General features: G+C 38.1%; 1 protein-coding gene across 5 annotated transcripts in view; it reads right to left on the reverse strand.

Annotated features, from left to right (window-relative positions):
- Positions 1-20,680, reverse strand: part of NME7 (NME/NM23 family member 7) — an 88,559-nt gene that overhangs the window by 55,958 nt on the left and 11,921 nt on the right. For 3 of the 5 annotated variants that reach the window (XM_014878600.2, XM_088158890.1, XM_088158891.1), the window contains exons 2-6: positions 15,318-15,425; positions 13,505-13,671; positions 8,326-8,436; positions 4,638-4,688; positions 2,012-2,219 (exon numbers count right to left, since the gene is read on the reverse strand). In XM_014878600.2, the coding sequence (XP_014734086.1) occupies positions 2,012-2,219; positions 4,638-4,688; positions 8,326-8,436; positions 13,505-13,671; positions 15,318-15,425 (645 nt within the window). The remainder of the gene's footprint in view (positions 1-2,011; positions 2,220-4,637; positions 4,689-8,325; positions 8,437-13,504; positions 13,672-15,317; positions 15,426-20,680) is intronic. The other 2 variants (XM_088158892.1, XM_088158893.1) reach the window with 2 other exon arrangements.

Genomic DNA, 20,680 nt, shown 5'->3' on the forward strand with positions numbered 1-20,680 from the left:
GAACTTGTCCCACTCTGTTAATTGCTATTTACTCAAAAAGAAGCAGCCAGAAAAAGGCAGTAAAATACGTATAATACTTTACACTTAGTTTTAGCCATTAAAATTCATAAAAGAAAATTAACTCAATAATACCGAAGGACTGGCATAATAAAAGGCCAAACTATAATCTTGTGGAGCATTAAAAATTAATAAATATTATTTTCTTTACCCTTTATTCCTGATCTTAAGAAATTACAAAATTTGGCCTGCAGAGAGACAGCAGGTTAGAGTGTATCAGAGACAAATTTTCACTTCTCATCTAGCCATCAAAAGAACAATGCAGCTTTCCACTTTAAGTGTTCAGCTGTTCATTAAATGTGGTTGAGACTTCAGGTTTTTGTCAGGAGAGTTCATTTAGGTCCCTTTATCTTTTATTTTCAGCAAATTTTCTGCAGGCACAGCCAACTAGTTTCCATAGCAACTGCTATACAAGCATATAATACTAGGCCTACTAAATTAATAAAGGCATACGGGCACTAAATTCACAATTTTGTTTCATTTATTAAAGATAGGTATCAGTGACACCACAAAGATGCACACATCTACAGATGGTTCAGCAAAATAATCCCAGTGTCATAAAAAAGCTTCAGATGAACAGGGCCTTCAGACAGCACTACAAAAATAATGAAATGCAACAAGAACAACAAACTAAAACCTAAGCAACACACTTATGCTTCTAACCAAAAATTTATGCTAATAGATACTTTTTCCTACACTCTCATTTCAGAAGCTGGCACAGTTGTCATGGCAGTACACAGGAAAAAACAGAAACTTTCAACCTTATATTTGAAGACATTTAACTATTTAACCAGAACTCCAAAATCTTTGCTGACTATAACTCTCGTTCATCATTAGAGATCACTTTTATTCAAACCCTGAGTCTGCAACATGTTCATCAATTCGGCCAGCAGAAAAAGTACTTCATGTCCAATATATGATTTCTTGCCAAAACCTGAAGGCACAGGGAGAGGATCCAGCATCCCAGGCACAGTGCAGAACAGCAAGGTGAATGCTTGGCCAGCAGAAAACTGCCCATGCTTTGCAGTCAGCCTGCTGTACCTCACATCCTAACAGCACCAGAAAGGGAGGCTGCCCAACTCTGCTCTCACCGCCAGGGTATGACCTCTGTGCACATTTTCTAGCATACATTGCTTGGCAGCTCATTAGGCGTTCTGTGGCAGGTCTCTCTCCAGCTGTGCTACTGCAGCTGTTCCAGTTTAAATAGAGGGAAGACTAGAATCAAGGAAGCAGCAACTGGTATCTTTCCCCAGCTAAAGTGGTCTGCAGCTGACATCACAGCAACACATCAATCAACCACGAGATAAACTTTTTTCCTGTCATCATTTATTAGCATATCTCTCCCACAACAATACACACAAAAGTCACCTTAATTCTACAGAAATGGTAATATCTATTACCCAGTCCCAGGGCTTTTTCTTAGCACTGAGAAAAGAAACATTGCAAACAAAGCAAAACAGAACCAAACTCCTCAAAGCCATGTCCACACTGTTATCTCTCAGAGCACTACAAAGTGGACTGGTTTTTAATATTTCATCCTGAACAATAACAGTTAGTAGGCTGCAAGCAGAGCACTAGTGAGAACTGCGAAGGAGAGCAAATATGTGAAACACAGGAGGGCACAGAAGGATTTAATTGCTTAATCCCTTCATGACCAACATTGGTAGACTACAGGTAGATTACACAGAACATGTAATTAACTCAGTTTGTGATGTACAGGAGACATTAAAAATGATCAGACATGCTCTTCTGATCAAAGCACCCAGATTCACCTTTGTGAAAAACAAGATTTCTGATTTCAGACAGTTTATTTTTCCATGCTAAAAAGAAGCCATGAAGAATATGTAAACTAGTTCTGAACTCAAGTGTGGAAACAAAATGAGAAATTCCTAATCTGGTTGTTGGCAGATAAAAGTAAAAATAAACCTCAGTCAAGAAAGAGTCAAAAACTTACTTTAGCAGCTGAAGCAACTGAATCTGGGCCATGAGCTGCATCTCTGAGGCCGCAATGTCCAAAGCTCTCTGAGATGCTGTCCAGTGTATCGCTCTCAGTCTCTGCCGGGTTTGCTGGCCCAACTATTGCTCTCCATTTACTTACTGCATCATCTCCTAAGAGCTCCATAGCAAGGATGGGACCACTCATTATTAACTGGAGAAGCTCACTGCAAAATGGAAACAGCACATGGTGATCCATGCTACAAATTAAAACCAACAAAAACATGATCCAGTGGAGATGCTCAGAACTCAACTTGGCAAGACCTCGAGCAAACTGATCTTACTTTGAAGTTGACTTTGCTTTGAGGAAGAGGTTAGATTCGGTCATGTGCAGATATTCCCTTATCATGGTCATAGGAAAAAAACCAATATGTAGATAACCCAAGCTCAGTCAAGCTACTCTGTAGAGTTTTAGATTTCAAAATAATTTTGAAAGGATCAGTACTGGTGTCCTGTTAACAATGAAAGAGAGACCCTTGGTAACCACTTGTCTGACAGGAATGATTCCTAAGCTTTCCTCTTCTGCACAGCAGCGTTTCAAGACTCATACATGATCTGGATGTGTACCCCACTGACAGAACATCAGCACTGCTTTCAAGCTGAATTTTCCACTGTCCCACAGATCTCTCCCATGGATTTTGCCCAGCCAAAGTTCAAAGTGGGAGAGAAGGGAAAGAGTTGAAAAGTTTGCATGGGATAAAGGACTTACTCATAAAGTGAGTTATTATATCTTGGCATAACTCAAGTGATTTTAATGGGATGAATCCAAGTAAGGAGAAGAGATTGTCAAGAGCAGCCTGCCTCGTGTCCTGACCACCTCACAATACAAAACAACCACCCAAAATTGGTAACCTAAACATTCAACTTAAAAACTAAACAAAACACCATAACTATAATTCAGTATCTTCACAAAACATGCATACCAATAAGCCTGTCTTTTCACTGTTTAGTCAGGACAGAACCAAAAAAAGAAAACACTGACTCTGGTTTTTGTACTATTTTGTTTAGAAGAAGAGCTTTACACAATTATAATTGTGTATGTGCATGCTTCTCCAAGTACCTTCTCCCTAATGATCACCGGTCAAGAAGAAAAATCCTAGTAGTTTTTTGAAAAAGAAAAAATATTAAAACGACGAAAAGTTACATAAAGAAACAACACAATAAAAAGCTATTGGAAGTCATATTCTGCTGGTCAGAGTTTGCTTGTTTAGGACAGTTAAACAGTGCACATACATACATCTAAGAAAAAAGCAATTCCTACAACAGTATTTACTGTGCAGACTAATCCTTGAGTATTTTTTTTATTCTTTAATACGAAAACCATTATTTTCCAAACAATACAATTGTTATTTCTTCTTACTATTCACTAGACTTACATTGACTAGCGAACTTGCAAACTAAATCTGAATTTAAAGATAAGATACAACATTCAAATATAAATAAGTTTGTAGATTTCACATTTTACTGCTTTGAAGTTTCTTGTTTCTATTTGATTTGGAATGCTCTAGAGCTATTTATTTCTAATTTAGCAAAAACTCCTATACAGAAAATGCAGCCAATAGGACTGAAGGATGGGAGACAGACATATCACAGTGGACAAAGGCTACAGCTCCTCAGACAATTACCATTAATACAGATAGACATTCATGAAATAACATTCGTGAAATAACACTGCAGGCAAAATTCTTGATTATTTATCAACATATTCAAGCAGGCTTACTCAGCAAAGAAAAGGCAACTCCAAATCATCCATTCTCTGACCTCCAACATGGTCAGACATAGCCTGGGGCCACGTCTCTCTGAAGGGCTTTGAGTTTGGACCCACAACAAATCAGCTGCTGTTGCTGGAGAGCAGCTGGCAATGCTAATTCTCAAGCACTTCTGACAGTATTGAAACCAGGTCTTTCAACCACATCAGTGCAAACCCAGGCAACAACATGGCTGAAAAACAAAAGGCACCTTCTTTCTAAAAGAAGCAGAATGCCCAGTGGAGAGGGAAGAAAAGAAAGCTGCTGGCACTTTCAGGGAAAGTAGAAACGACTCAGTCTCTGGGTCATAAGCATCCATCTGGTCAGTTATGGAAAGACTAAGGTTTCTCACGTTAGGTGGAGCAGTCTAGCATCATGGAAGTTTGACATTTGTCCAAGGGTAGTAGTACAGTAAAAACTGTCCCATGCACTATCCTTACAGTTATTTATGATTTGGGGTACTTGTTACCAAACCGATTCTTATAACTAAGTCTTCCCCCTAATTTTCATTATCTCCAAGCTCCACCCTGATCCTGAAGATATTCCTTCTCTTGGCTTGGAAGTTTTGCCCTGCTAGGAGCATTTTCACTTCTGAGGGACAAAAGACATTCCCCTGATATCACTGGGTTGTAAAAACTGTGAGTTAAAACTCTGAATAGCTGAAATAAGGACCTCTCCCCGGAGGAAGAAGAAAAGGTGCATGCTTTGCAAAGGGCTTCACTCAACTAAGACAAGCCCTGATTTTCCCATTGTCCTGTGGTATCAAAAATGGTAAATGAATTTCATGCATTCAATAAATAAGCTTAATACATGTAAAGCTGAAATTGATATACCTACTGATAAAAAGGTTTTGCTCGATAATCAGCATAGAAATCAGCTGCTTCTTTTCTGGAAAAGTAAAAAGACATATATATATATATATATATATTCACAGAAATATATATAAACCCCCCCAACCCCCAATTATTCGTTAAAATATCATTCATAAACATGTTTCTACAGGCAATGTCTTCCTAAGTTGGACAACTTGTTGGGTGTTCATGTCCAATAACAGAAACTACATTTAAATTTCTGTCACATTTAGTCTGGCTACCAGTATAGCTGACAACTCCTTATGCTCCTGCTCTGAGAAGAAATTACTAAAGCCCATTTTAGAATCATTGATGGTTCCCACACCCCACATTCCCAGGCTGAGAAATAAATGCAGCAGAGTCACCTTCTTGCCAAGCCATTTGCTGTTACATTGCTTTCATCATTTATCAGTTTGAGTAGGGATATTTGGTTAATGAAGTTTGGTTTTAAAGTATAAACAAACAATTTGTCTGCTCCACTGAAAAACTTCTTTATCAAGGCTAGTGTTTGATTAAACTGGTGCACAACAAAATACTGCATAAACTGGTTTCCATTCAGCATCCTCAATCTCACAATTTGCATAGGCAGCACAATGCTCTCCATATTAAAACTGGATTTCTCCCACATTTTCATACTTCAAAATTCAACTTGGTCTTGCATGTCTCCTCAGGGAACACAGCACTGACTACACACTGCTTTCTTCCAAAGCAATGGGGTTTCTGGAGTGAGGGGTCTTCTTACACTGCCAGGCAAATTAAGGCTACCCAGCAAACCCAGTGTGTCTGCAGCACAGCTGTTACTCAGCCTTTCCTCAGGTGCTGGAAGAAGAAGCTGTCCTTTTCTGGTGGCCCTTCCCAAGCTCTGCATTGCCACACCCATGCTCCCACCAGCACTGGGCTCAGCTGCCCAACTACACAGCTTTTGGGGATCACCACAGTGCAGAGCTACCATCCATCCATCCACCAATAGACACACCATCTTGTGGCTTCTCACCCTCCCCAGCCCCTGCCACCAGCGAACCTACTCTCTTCCTTGTCTTCTTCCCCAACTGCTTCTCATGTTTTACTCTTCTTACTGAACTGCTTTTTCTGCATGGCAGCAGCTAGAAAAATCCATAGTTTTTCAGCTCTAAACCTGCTATTTTGCAGCTTCAAAATTCCTGTTAAGAACACAGGTTCAGTATTGGCTTGCTCCAAATCCTGGTGTGTGCCGCTTTTTGAAGCTGGAATTTGTAGAGAAGGACAAGCTCTTCAAAAGGATTGACAGGTGAAAGAACGCAATATTGCTGACCTCTACTCTGGGTACAAAGTTCATAATCAAAGCAGTGCTGTAGGGTGACTAAGAGATTCCAAATTGGAAAGTTGTTTTTACCTGCAGCACAGTCTTCTAATTTTTTCTGGTCTTCATGAGTTTGCTCATTTTGAGCAACTCTCTTTACTGACAGAAATTGCCTGCATATTTTTCAAATAACAGATTCCAAGTATGAACAAAGGCATAGCTCTGTCATCTGAAATGGAACTTTTGATGCCTCTCTACCATTTGCAGTCCAGACTTAAACCAAATATTGACAGAGGAAAGAAATAACATCAAGAATAACCTAAGAATAATTTAATTTTCTTGACATTTATTAATGTTTCAACAGTCACATTTTTCTTCAGCTTTTTTAATCAAAATGACCTGAATAATTCCTAGTTTGTTACTTTTAGTTCAGTATAAGCCATTCAAAATCCAAAATATTTTTATCAACCATACAGTAAATTTGCTTCCCTTCCATTTCAAACTAAGGCAGAAGCATGATGTAAAAATTATGCTAGACAGGAACTCTTGCAATCTCATTCTTCAAGCCTAATCTCTGCAAAAGGTTTGCCTACAATTCATTATTTCACCAGAAAATCCTCTTCTGAAAGTAATTCACCAAATAATTTTGGAAAGCAAAAAAAAGGTATGTGAAGAGATTAAGAATTTCCATTTCTGATTGCAAAGAAGTATTTGAGAGGTCTGTTTCTGAAACAAATTGAGCTCTACTACTCAGTTAACAATTCCCACTGAAATAAATATCGAAGTGCAGTTGTGTTGTATAATTTAGTTTCCTTTTTTATTTCATTATTATTCTCTGTTTTCAAATAATGGAAAACAGTTTTCACCTATGTACAACAGACTGAACTGACAAGATTAAAGGAAAAGACTGAAGAAGCAAGTGCCTGCCCACACTTTCATATCTTGGCTACAGCTTTTACAGAAGGCATGAATCTACTTAACAGTGATTGACAGACAAATGTTGTTAATAATCCCTTTAAAGAAAGCAGTAGATGATGATTTGAACAAGCAAGCCCTCAGAAATCTAAGGGTAGAAGATTTTGGCAAAGCCATAGTTCTGTCATTTTAAAATGGCACAGTCCCAAGAAACAGAGTAGATAGTATGCAGAGAAACCACAAAATACTGAAGACACTATTTAAATACATTCAGTATCACAGCCCAGTCTTGTGCTTATTAATAATTACTTTCAATTATACAAGACAACCAAAAACTTTTATATTGCAGAAGGCAATGTAAAAATAAAAGTTCAAGTCTCCATTTCTTCCCTTCAGTGTGAGTGAACTCTAAAGCACATGACTTGGCTCAATAGTTTGACTTCTCAGACACTCAAATAAAGCACCACCCAAAACAACATTTCAGGATCAAATCTCTCAAATTGAAAGAGAGAAGAAGCACAAAAAAGCTAGTTTGAAAGACATTATGAATTGCAAAGAAACATTAGAAACCTGTTTGAACTCATGATTTGGAGTTCTTGGATGGAGGATCTGGGACCTGTACCATCAGACATTGCAGCAGGTGCATGCAGAGATAGGAGGAGGAAGTCTTATAATTATTTTACCAAAATTTCAGAAAGCCAAAAAGGGTTTTGAAGTGAAGGAAAATTGTTTCTGAACTCACACATAAGCAACAAGAATACATGAAAATGTTATTAGGTAAGACAGATCACTTTTCTTTCCAAAAACGTTGCATACAAATAGGTTTGGCAAAGCAGCAATGGAGAAATAATGCAGTAACTTTGGGAAAGTCTTCTAAGGTAAATTAATTATGTTCTCTTTCCTCTGACGCTCACCTTCTTTTAAATCTTTGGGCTCAATAAGAAGTGGAGAACACTGAAGGTTGGGGGATTAGGAAGATGCATGAGCAAAACCTCTCCAACCTGCACCATCAGAAGATCATTTGCTTTGCCTAAGACTTCCAGTGACTAAAAAGCACAAATCTGAGAGCACAAATTAAGACAACAGATTTACTGAGAGCAAGCAAACCAAATACTTTCAAGACAACATTATTATAATCAGCAATACCGTCTGTATGAGGAAGCCTTGCAGTGAGGACATACAGCATGTCAGTAGTAAACACAGCTGGATTGCTAAAGCTATGGTAGCCACCTTTGGTTCATACAGATATGACATATTTCATGACCATACTCATTTGCACAGCACTTTTTACTACTCAGTTTAAATCTCTAAATACTTTAAGAAACCTAAAGAATTATGAAACTGATGAGTTTCATGAGTTACCTCTCTTACTCACTGGAATTGATCTGACGTGTGAACAACACAGAATAATAGCTTCAGAGAATACTCTTAATTGCAAAAATATTTAGATACAATAGATCTAACCTTAAAAAATCCTTACCTTGAAAGCAGCATCATTTTGGCCTTAGTTATTGTCAATCCTGCATTAATAATTATATCAAATAATTCTCCAATCTTATGCATTCCATCAGGTTTAATCAAAGCTAGCGTTCTGGGGAGAAAAAAAAAATTGTAGAGAGACACAGCCAACACGACTTTCCTCAGAGCATTTGGTGTGCATGTTGGGTCCATATACAGACAAAAACCCAGCACATCAAAGCGAGAAATTTTGTCACAGTCACATATTCACTATCCCGGTGTCTCATCAATTTCCATGCTGTTCTTGAACGCCTATGCAACACATTATTCTGATAAGAACAAGCTTTGCACATTATAATTTCCTTGGCTTTCTAACTCAAATCAGCTCACAGTGTTTCACCAGAAGTTATTATTTACAGACTTGTCCCTCTGCTCTCAGAGCACACAATTTGACCACTCCTTCCTCAGCTAATTGGCGTCTTGACAGCTCCTCACTCTGTATTAGAACACAACTGAATTATTAATCTCCCCCTGTGCCTGCTCAGCTCCCTTTTTTCCAAATGTTAAACATACACATAAAGTTGAAGCCGTAAAAATTGCCTGTTTAAAAAATATTACTTAAACATGTGCCTCTTCCATAAGACCCAAAGTTTAAATGATTGTTTTATTAATATAAATAAATATTTAAATATTTGAAGTCCTCAGTGAGAAGATCCTCTTGTGCTTGGTACAGTATAAAAACTTTATGGTATAGAATGTGCATGCCAAATAGCTGACACTGCTAATAGACACAATAAAAGGATGGCAGAGGAGGTATTGCATCTCTTATACTGACTGACAGCTATATTTAATATTCTATGGGACATCAATCCAAAAATCTCTACACTCTCCCCCACATCTTTATTTCCAAGTACATGCTGTCTTCTAGGTAATTATCTTTTTACACTGTACATCCCCAGGGCCAGGACTATTTTATTAGTGAGCTTTACATAGCACCAAGAACACCATCAGCACTAAACGTATTATTAATCAAAAATAACAAGCGCAAAAAAAAGGTCTGTAAAATTGCATTTTCTATTTGCATTCATCTTGCAGTGAGTCAGCTTCAAATGTGCTCAGCTTACAAACCAACAGATTTATTCAACCCTGCATCTCAGAAACACTACGTCTCTGACAATCCGAAAGAGCAGTTTCCATCTTTTACACTGTTTCCAATAAAGAAGGCTCTCCAAGATGGAATTTTTAATTGCAGTACTTCCTTGAATGAAAGACAAAAAATTGCAAATTTCCTATTTTCTATACCAGCATAGCATGGAAAACAGCCCTTAGGTTAGCAGCAATATATTCCAGCCAGGACAAACATGCTGAGATTATAGGAGATGGATGAACTTCCACTACATTTACTCTGAACCTTAAGTGACCCCAGATTGACAGATGCTTTGGCAAGAGACAGACTATTTCACAGCAAATGTACAGCAAGGGAGGTGTTAGGACCAGGAAATTGTAACCAGGAAGATTTGAGCATATGCAACATTTTATCTGCAACTAAGGGAGAGGTGTAGACGACCTTCAGAGCTCAGAAACAAACAGATTTCCTCAAGCACCATGAAGCTCCTACACATGGAGCACCTCAGGTTCAGACCCATTGGGAAGTATGATACAGAAAGGCTGATGGACTAAGGCAGCAGCCAGAAACTGCATGAAAGCACCAACCAAGACTGTGCTTCAGTCCACTGCAGTGCAGGCTAAAGTGGGTTGAGCCCCATCTTCAGATCAGGAAAGGCTGACCTCTCACCAACATTGAACACGGTTTGCCAGCATACTCCATGTAGCCTTACAGCCTGTCCCACGCTTCCCCAAAGATTTAACAGATCCACCTCATTTTGTGATATAATTTATCATATCACAGGGTGTACAGCGTGAGGAGGAGCAGCTGCATGTTTGACCAATGACAATCACACAATGCACGGCTTGCATCCTGGCACAGGAGGTTCTCAACACTGTCATTTCCCATGAATAACAAGGATCAAACCCCTGGAATGGCATCTCCAGCAGCATTTGCATTTCCTCAAGGAACACTTTTTTTAATTTATGTTATTACACAGGTTGTTTGAGACAGACTGGTAATGCTAGAAATAAATTGCCCCTTACTTTTTTAATTTCAAGGATTTTCCTACAAATTTGCACAGAAATATTGCATTGCAAAGCAATTTACCTAGAAGAAATTAATACAAAGTGCAATGAGCAACCATTGTAATATCTTTTGTCTAACACTGATATTTAAACTTTAACATTTCAGTGTGAGCTTTTCAGAAGTAAGCAGGATACCAAAAGCATACTTCAGGATGCTGAAGACTGTTTCTGAGATTGGATTTTGATTCATGTGCCCTATTTTTAGTTGTAATTAGGAATATGTTTCATGGGGTTTAGCATGATGCAGTCTGCAGTGTAGATTTGAAAACAGTTTCATGTCTAGGAACCAAGGAGAAAGAAGGAAAATTAAGCTTGCTTACATTTTAAGAAGGACTGTGTGACAGTACTGCAAGGAGTACTGAAACAACAGAAAATGAGAACTGATCAAAGGAACAATCCACAAAGCATGCTGTGACTATGCTTCTGAGACCTACTTTCTTCTAATAATAGGACTTCTGCATGTAGAGTAGCTAATGTCTTGTAGGGGAAGAAACGCTGACTATGTCAATGACATAATGCAATGAGAAGCATACAAATAGTATATCACGTTCACAAGAGAACAGAAGTATTTCTGCAATACACACAAGTCTTCTAACATCATTTTCAATACCAGTAATACTGACTCTAAGTAAAGCCTACTTTACTACAGGACACACTGGTCAGACAAATGTTTACCTCAGGTTACAATCACCCAGAATCACTAGAGAGAGGCTGCAGAAACAGCAAGCCCTGTCCTATGCCCATGATGCCTTATGTAGCACGCTGTAAGTAGGCACATGCTCACTTAACCATTTTAGTGACTGTTAGTGATGGTTTTCTTATGACACACTGGGAGGAGAAGAGAAATGCAGAACACTTAAATACAACAATATTTAAAAACTGACCAAAGACTAAAGAAAAGTAAGTATAGAAACTGAAATAGAACTGTCTTAATAATTGTAGCCTAATTCTAGAAAGAGCCTGTGCAAATTTAGCCTTTTTCTACACGTCTGTTTTGTATCTCATGTACCTAGGGTCACATTCACTTGTTTTTCTGACAAAAATAAAGGTCCTTAACTCAAAACATTCAAGATTTTTTTTTATATTCACTCCACAGACTATCTCAAAGGCCTCTGCTGAGCCTGTCTGAGCACACATTGAGTGACCAAAGAACGCACTTCCGAAGTCGAACTGATCTGCCAATAGCCCTGTACAGTACAAGAGCAAAAAAAGACAGAGAAACATTCTGCTTCATATAGCAGTCATAAAATTATTAATATAATTCCAACTGCAGAATATTTTGGGAATTATCATGCACTGCAAAAATCTTATTACATCTAATAACTGCTGTAAGACCTGCTAGGGATAGGCTAAAAAGACAAATAACTCACATTTCCTTGGGCAACCATTTTGCCCAAGGAAACTCTTTTAATATGACCCTGTTTACTCAGTGAAAGCTTCTGTGAAGAAACTGGATTTTGAGAATCCCTTGCCTGAGTAAAGCACCTTTCACTAAGTTCCTCTGGGCTATTCTGCATATGTAACACCACTTGAATATGCTATCTTTCAGCCAACATTCCTAAAATGTTTTCCAAACAGCTGACATGTCATAAATGCCTTTTCTTCCTTTTGTAGAGCAGTACAAAAATTTGTCTCCTCCCAAGACCAACCACTTCATTGACACAATTACAGTGCTGTCGTGTAGACTGCAACGTCTCCTACAAGAAGAAAATGTCATTCTATCATAAGCTGCCTTTTCCTGGTATAACTGCATGAGCACTGCAAGAGCACAAGGGATTATGTTAGTTTAGGCAGAGCAGGAAATACACAACCTTGCATTGGTATAAAGATGTATCTACCCAAAGCTGCACTGAGGAATAAAAAACGTTGCCACACATACAGAATCCACCTCCTTGTGTTCTCTACCTCCTTTGCTGCTCTTTCACCATTCCCAACCCCAGCTTGGAGAAGTACTAAAACTCTGGAAAGATATTGTGGCAGGTGTTTTCACGGCAATTTTTTTGTGCAGTTAAGACAAAGATGCATATTAAAACACGCAGCTCTTTCTCTGTGTCTGGTTATGTACAACTCTCCAAAAAGAGTTCAAAACAAGTCCATTTACTGGGAGGGAGCAAGAGAGCAAGTAATTAAGGCTCACTAAGAAAATGTTCTGTGCTCTTTTCAAAAAGGCTGGAGGAAATTAAAAAAATGTATTAATTTGCAAATTCAGATATTACCTGCATTGCCATTAAACCAGATCTAAATTTCTTGTAAATTAACTTTAGTGTCCTTGTATTCTTAGTCCTGATGTTTTTTTATCTGATGGCTTCTTAAAGTCTTTTCCAAAGCAAGTCTTTAAATCAAAAATACATTACGAGTCTTAACTTCATCCATGATAAACAAACTCTAAAAGCAAGCCTGTAATTTTTACTGATATTCTCACACTGTACTTTCTGTCCTCATGCACACAGAGCTTAAGAGAAGCTGAAAACAATTTTCAGAAAAAAAATCTCCATAGTGAGGAAAAACAACAGAGAATGGGAGTGGTCCTCCAGTACTTTCATTTATTACTAACAGAGAGTAGCTCAGACTGGTGAGGCACTAGGCTTCTGCACAGATCCCAGAGAGACAGCTGCAACTCCATAAGGTCCAGGCCTTTCAAGCCCCGTATACATCAGTTACCATATCAATTCTGCCCCAGGAGAATCCACAAATCCACAAGAACCCTACTGCTGCCTGTCCTGGCTGAGTAACAAAGCTGAATAGCACCCATTTTCCTCCTCCCCCTCTTCTCTCCCAAGATACCTAGAGGAGCCAGCAGCTGACACGAAAGAGAAGCTGGCCTTGTAGTGGTACCACAAGCAGGTACCACTTTGCTTCTCTGCAGCCATCAGGAAATCAGATCCCTTCAAACTGCATGCAAACATGCAGCCATCTCCTCTTCTGCCCACCTTAGTACAGAAATCTCATTTCTAGCAAACATCTACTTCAAAGCCCCCAACCACGATTGCAAACTCTTCCCTTCCTACCTCTCTTTGCGGCTGCCAAGCTTGTGAGAGGTGTACAGATTCCCATAGTCCACTATGGTCAGGCGCCGGGAGAAAACAGTGACCTTGCTGCCCACATAGAGATCCTCGAGGTGCAAGCTCTCGTACTTGGTGCGCCTCAGAAACGTGCGACGGTTCTTCACATCGTACTGCAGCACAAACAAGATCAAAATCTACCTTAGCAAGAGATTTAGTTGTGGGCAAACTCAACTTAATCCTTACTCTACCATCAGAAATTTCCACAGTATGTGGGATTGAATCTGTTCACTTAATCAAAATTTAACTCCAAGTCCTTTGAACTTACAGGTACATCAAGAAAGCTTAGAAGACTAAACCACAATTACAAATTTATTCCATTTAAAACATCTCATATGTTAGAGGTAAGAACAGGTTGTCATCTCCTCAGGCAAGTACTAAAAGATGCACAAGAACTAGGCAGAAGTAAAGAAAAAAAAAATCACCAAATTCATCAGAAATTTAAAAGAAAATACAGAAAATAATTCTAAATATAATATCTGGCCACAAACTCACTCTCAAAAGTAATTTTGAGATATTCTAAGGGTGTTCACATACATTTTTGTTCTTTTAATTCCTGTCCTGCCCACATGCAGTCTATGGCTATGTACACACCATGCTACTTTAACCTAAGAGTACACCAACAAAATGCAAAAGTCTGCTAAGGCATAGATACTGCATTAAGAAGCTCAAGAACACCTTGGAAGCTCTTGGTTTTGAGACGTGTAGGTGAAATGAACAACAATTTTGCCAGCCTACACATGGTTGTGTAGGAAGATTATTACAGTTCCTGACTGATCAGCTAAACTGTCTCTGGGAAATAAAAATTAGAAACCTCACATTTTGAAAACTGTGCACATATAGACATCGTACAAAGAACTAACTTAGTAATCAGTGCAAAGTGCATTTTCTCACACAACTGGGTATTATTGCTTCAGTGAGGAGCAGTTTGAGTAAGAAAAGGCATATTCCACTATATTTCTTATTTCTGCAGTTGGTTTTTATATCAGGAAAGTTAAAATTTGACAATGAATATCCAAATATCCATAGTGAATATCTAAATCTAGGCTATTCTTAGACTCTTCACTAAGAATCAGAACAGTCTAGCCCATGCCACTTACTCATTCCTAAAAGGAAGCACAAAGCATTGGTTGGCATGAGGATTATCTTTATAGCACATATTATATTTTTATTTACATGCCTGACACTGCAAAATGCTGGTTTTCATTGCTGTCAATAAGCAATTGGATAGTTGTATGAACCACAAGTCAGAAAGGTCTGCTGATGGAAAAATTTGGATCCCACTGTCTGAAATGTCCTATCTCTCATTAAACCAAATTTACTATTTCCTCTACTTCGATAAGACTCTTTTACATTTTACTCTCCAGAGACTTCTGGAATTCCTGCTGAAGCTTTTTCTCTTGTTTGGAATTAGCTTCAGCTTGCACTTCTCCAGCAGTAGGTCAGTGCTGCTGAGTTTCAATTCTGAAACCCAAGTAGAGATTGAATGAAACTAGATTTGTGAAAATTAATCTCTCCACACCAAAGCAACTTTTAAGAAGGAAAAAAATCATAAATGTGGAAGCTATTTCATATGGTTCACTGTGAACTCATATTTTTGTTTTTCTTTTCGTTTTAGAAACAGAGCAAGATACAGTTTTCATCAAATTTTCTTACCTGGAAAATTAATAGGCATAGGCAGTGACTTGCCATTTTATGAACTGTTTAATTGGATATTCCATTTGTGACAACAGATTTTTTTTTTTTTTTACATCCTTACCATTTCAATTGATGAATCTTTTGGATAATACAGAAGTTCATAACGCCGAAAGAGTGAAGCATTTGGGTCATACCATTCAGCAATGAAAGCATATCTCTCATCTTGACTCTGGAAAAAGAAAAGGGGCAAAACTGCCTATTACAGAAAACATACATATTCTGTATGTAAAAATACACAAATAAAAAACTTTCTTCATTTGTTATCAGAAAAGTAAAAAAAAAATCACTTGTAAATAGACTTGCACACACCACATATTATCTCCTGCCTACCACTGGTGACATCTCTTCACTTGTTAGCTATTATCTTTTATAACTAGGATGGAATTTGGATCACAGCCGTTTTCCAGACAATCTCGTAACTTACCCTGATTTCATCAGTCATGAAGCATGGACTACTGTTGAAGTTGTTGTTAGACTTCTCAACTTAGTCAAAGTATTTAATTTACTTTCTTTTGTTAAAAAAATGTGTTCATCTACAAATAAATTACAGATTCAAATTTTCTACAGATCCTACAAGGAAACACTTTCCTCTTCCTTAACAGTCATATCTAAACTTCTCTTAATGGTGAGATAAATATATTCAAGTTAAGGTCAACATAAGTTTGATTCACTACTTAACTTCCTGAAATCTACATAAAACATAAATAGCCCGACCTCATTTACAACTAATTTTCTGCCCCTAAGGAGTGCAGATGAGGAAGATGGATTGCAGTAACTCTAGAAGTGTAACCACATGCGTAGCTTCTCTCCACGCCTCATCCTCAGAGGATAACAGCCCCCAGCAAAGCAAGCACAAAGGCAAGGCATAGCATGTGGATGTGCAATTCTCATCCCTCTTAGTGGTACATGTTTGTTAGTTACTGATGCAATAGCAGTTATTTGATAGCTGGAATAGTTGGAGCTCTAAATTTTTAATTCCCACATCTCCTCTAAATCTGACTCTACTCCTAAGGGCAAGCATGCTCTTACCACAGACTTCCACACTTTACACATATCTGTACTCTTCTCATACACTTTAAACATTAAGGAACCACTGGGAGTTTAACTTAAAGCCATGTGGGCCTTTCAGTACTTCACATTTTAGAAAAGGGCAGCATTTCAGTTGTTACAAAGACCACTTAATAAGCAAAAAGACAGAGATCCTGTAAGCCTCCATGACCATTCTAAAACACCAGCCTGAAAAGAATCATAATTTTCCAGCATCTTCAGCTTACCACTGACTTAGGACTAAGTGCTTTTGAAGGCTGAAGTCCTAACAGAAGCAGCAGGAAAGAATGAGATAAGGAAGAACAAATTCAGAATTTTACAATGTGATGAATACTAGTACCTCTCCAGTTAAGAGCACCATGCCAAATGCCCCACCCTCCTGTTAGCTCTTACGGTACTACCTACACTGCAAACAAAGCATGCTTGTACGGCAGAAACACTCATGCCATGGGGACAGCACTGTGAAGGATGCAAGGTTTCCATTTCTCTCTGTAGAAGTCTGTGCAGCACTGGAAACCTTATTAGCACCAGCTACTCCAACTTCTGTATTATTTGTATAGCAGACACTGCAGCCTTTGACAAGAGTTAAGCTCATCTTTTATGAGCAGCATCCAGCATGAAAACTCCCTAGGAACTTAGCCTGGTTTCCAGCCCTTGCTTTAGCTGGATGTGTTTGCATCAATACCGTTACTGCCATCATTCTGGAGATGCGCAAATCAGAACAAACTCTGTCTTATGACAAAACTCACTCCTGGTTTTTCTAAATAGGCAATAAGCAGTAATAAGGGTTGGCAGACTGATTTCAACTTTGATCTTACATTCATAATACTGGACAAGATATTTGATCAATTGATTTGACTGACCATCATCTTATCAATAATGGATTTTATAGGGAAGCAGTTCTCTACTGAAGAGGCAGAACTTTCTTTTCTAAAAAGAAAAACAGTCTGGTTTCCTAGAACCATAGAATGGTCTGGCTTGGAAGGGACCTTAAAGACCACCCAGTTCCAACCCTCTGCCACGGCAGGGGCACCTTTCACTAGACCAGGTTGCTCAAAGCCCCATCAAACCTTGAACACTTCCAGAGATGGGGCATTTCTCAAGTATTACCTCCAGAAAATGACTACTGATGGATGAACTAAAATAGATGCATCATCTTTAATCAATGCCTCTTCATAACATGAAGACATATAATTGCATTACTACATGCTACGTTTTCATGTTATAGCATTGCTTTCCAGGTAGCAGTTGCCACAGAAGCTACTAGTTTTCAATTAAATAAAACTTGCATAATTTGTAAATGGTTACTTGTCTCAGGGTAGTAATATATTTATGTGAACAACCAAAGAAAGCACCATTAGATTTTTTACTTAGTCACTGGTATCAATCATCAGCACCTTCATGTTTACAGTGAGAAACTGCATTGCATGCTTTGTGTGGTGAGGAATTGGTCTGCCTTTTTTTTTTTTCTTTTAACAAAACCTTGGTTTTAAGAATCTGAATTTCATTTAGAATCTGAAATTCATTTTATAAGATTTTATTCAATGTGTGAGCTGTTAATATTTGTTATTCAGCAAGCTCTGCTGGCCACTGAATAGCAGAAATCACCATTCTTTATTATCTTCTTTTGGCATTGTAAGCAAAGGCAAGGTAATAAATGCTACTTAGACTCAAGAAAAACTGCAGAGCTAATCCCCAAAGACTCAGGAAATGCTATCAGTAAGCAGGAGAGCTTGAATCCATTTCTGTTAAGTATTCAGAAAATACGGAGACCTAATATTTTTCTAAAATGACTGAAACAAAGCCTCTAAAGTTTCTCCTGAGCCATAACTAGAATTTTCTCTGCTGTATGGACATAGAATTACTGCAAAAAATATTATACATGTAGAGAACAGCATCAGAAAAAAGTTTAAAGCTTATGGGAAACGCTCTAAAAATAATTGGAAACATTATAGTTGTGAACATGTCAACTGTTTCAGAGGCAGACACTGCAAAGTGAAGAAATTCAACACTGAAAGCAAACTGAATACCCTGCCAAACAAGTACCTAAAACACAACCAGACTCTGATCTTACTATTGCAGATTCATGCAAATAGTCTTAAAACAGATAAAAGACAATATAAAATACAGTCATGATATGGTGAACTTATTCTTGGAAACCCTTGCCAGGCATTGCTGTGAAACTGCCACCCCAAGTCACCAAGCAATTTTAAGACTTAAGTTTTTAAAAGTGATTACATATTAAATTCACAATATGTTTTTAAATGAGAACAGAAGTTTTATTTACTTTTTGATTTTGAAGGCAAAAACCAAACACAAAAAACTGTCCACTTCCCATCATATACTGTAAGGACTGCAATAAATGTTTAAGCCTTCACAGGCCTAAAATTCTAATTTCTGAACATTTATTTTCAATCAGTTTACCACTCAGTCAACTGAGAGTGATTAGACAACAGTGATGACCTGTCAGGTGGTAACATGTTCAATGCACCACACTGCTCCAGACCAAGAGTGAGTCCTGAAAGGGGAATATTTCACAGCTCTTGACCAGATAGCACCTCATTCCCCCAGGAACCGAGCCATGTTATTCACCACTGAAATCACATTCCTTTGAATAGCTCAAGTAATAACAAATCAAGTGAATCTACAAGTACATTATAACTCAGAAAATGCTTGCTTTAAAGAATTAATTTCCATTCATTTCTGTACCATTCCCTCATTAAAAAAATCACACATAGCCTCTACTCATGACTATCCAATTAAACAAGCAACACCTAATGGGGGAGAAATATTTTTCACTAATGTTCACATTAGTGGAGAAATTACTACCACTAAAAAGCCCAGCAGTGATTATGCCCTTTATATTTACATACTGATACTTCCAGAATAGCTGTCTTGAGTCCAGGACTTACATCTCCTTTCCATGGTAAAATCTAGAACTGAGATCAGCAATGTCAAGAGTTCATCTATTGTGAAGATGGAAAGAAGAGATGTTTTTTTCCCCTCTTCATTCTGTGTAAGTTGCCCAGAAAAACATTTAAATGCATGTAGGTTTTGCTACCTTTTGCTTTCTGTTTTTATTGGCATGTCTGAATATGCAATGGGATGGCTCTGTGCACATGAGAAACACTTTTTGAAGTACAACTAAATTAAAAACCCTAAATTTTGTACTTCTGAAAGTGATGGGGGAAGCAGTCATTCTTAGCCAGCATGGGACTAAGTTCTAGAAGCTAAATCCAAGCATCCATCAAAGAACTGTGCTCACTCTGAGAGAAAATTGTGCAGAGGGAAATGGTGTGTTTGGAACCAAACTGCCAAGGACATTCAAAATCAAAATTCTTAACAAACTGGACAGGACACAATATCTTGTCCTGTAAAACCTTTTAGACTTCCAAAAGGCTTCTGTCCACAGGAAAATAAAAGGAGATCTTCCAAAGGTTTTCATGAGAAGCAACAGTGGTAGAACAGCAGCTCAAGGACTAAGGAACTCCATGGAAAGGTGGAGAAACAACTTTATCCCTCTGGTCTGACCTATGAAGAACATCGATCTGGATTTGGTTTTCCAAATGCTTCATGATGCCACCTGACAGCCACACTACTCTACTCTTCTGGGGTGGGTACTTCTGCTCTCCTCCTCCTCTGGTTTTGACTAGAAATTTCATACTAGAGTTTATCATACAATGGAGAACACAGGGAATCAGGAGATGCTGAGGTTTTGGTTTTTTTCAGCTCAAGAGAACTTCACATGAGACAGTACCAAAACATTTCTTGAAATTAGAAAGCCCTGAGGTATCCAGAAAGTGCATCTTTACATGCTATTAGCAATCTGGTCTCTATGAGATTATACAGCCTGTCAGGAACTTCAGCATGTATGACATTATCTGACACAGGCTCACGGCCCATTGCTCACACACTACAGCTTTAGGAGTCATGCAGAATATTGCTACAGTTTAAGTGTGCAGCTTTGTTGTCTGCTGCTCCTTCGATTTTTCTCAGTGACTCTGAAATCAGACCAAAGAGAAAAAGAATCAAAGGATTTGAATCATCTCCTAATGAAGCAATAAAAAGACTGCACAAACCTTGGTAAAAGCTGAATCTGATCTATCCTGATATCTGTGTTCTATATTTTCTGCTGTCATGGGGAAAACCTCAAGTAAAGCACAGACCAAGCTGTTTCTATGCAAATCACTGGGAACAGGATGGATCAGCAGACAGGAAATATTTTCACACCAAATGGGTATTTCTCCTAAAAAAAAAAAAATCTTTCTGGAAAGGTTGCTCTGAAGCTTCCTAAAATTCTTAAAATAAACAATTTTAAGGAAACATTGTTTCACAACCTGCTCCCCCCTCAAACCAGGTTGGTGGCACTCTCAAAAA

This window comes from Sturnus vulgaris, chromosome 2, assembly GCF_052056855.1.
Source record: "Sturnus vulgaris isolate bStuVul1 chromosome 2, bStuVul1.hap1, whole genome shotgun sequence".
NCBI classification, from domain to species: domain Eukaryota; kingdom Metazoa; phylum Chordata; class Aves; order Passeriformes; family Sturnidae; genus Sturnus; species Sturnus vulgaris.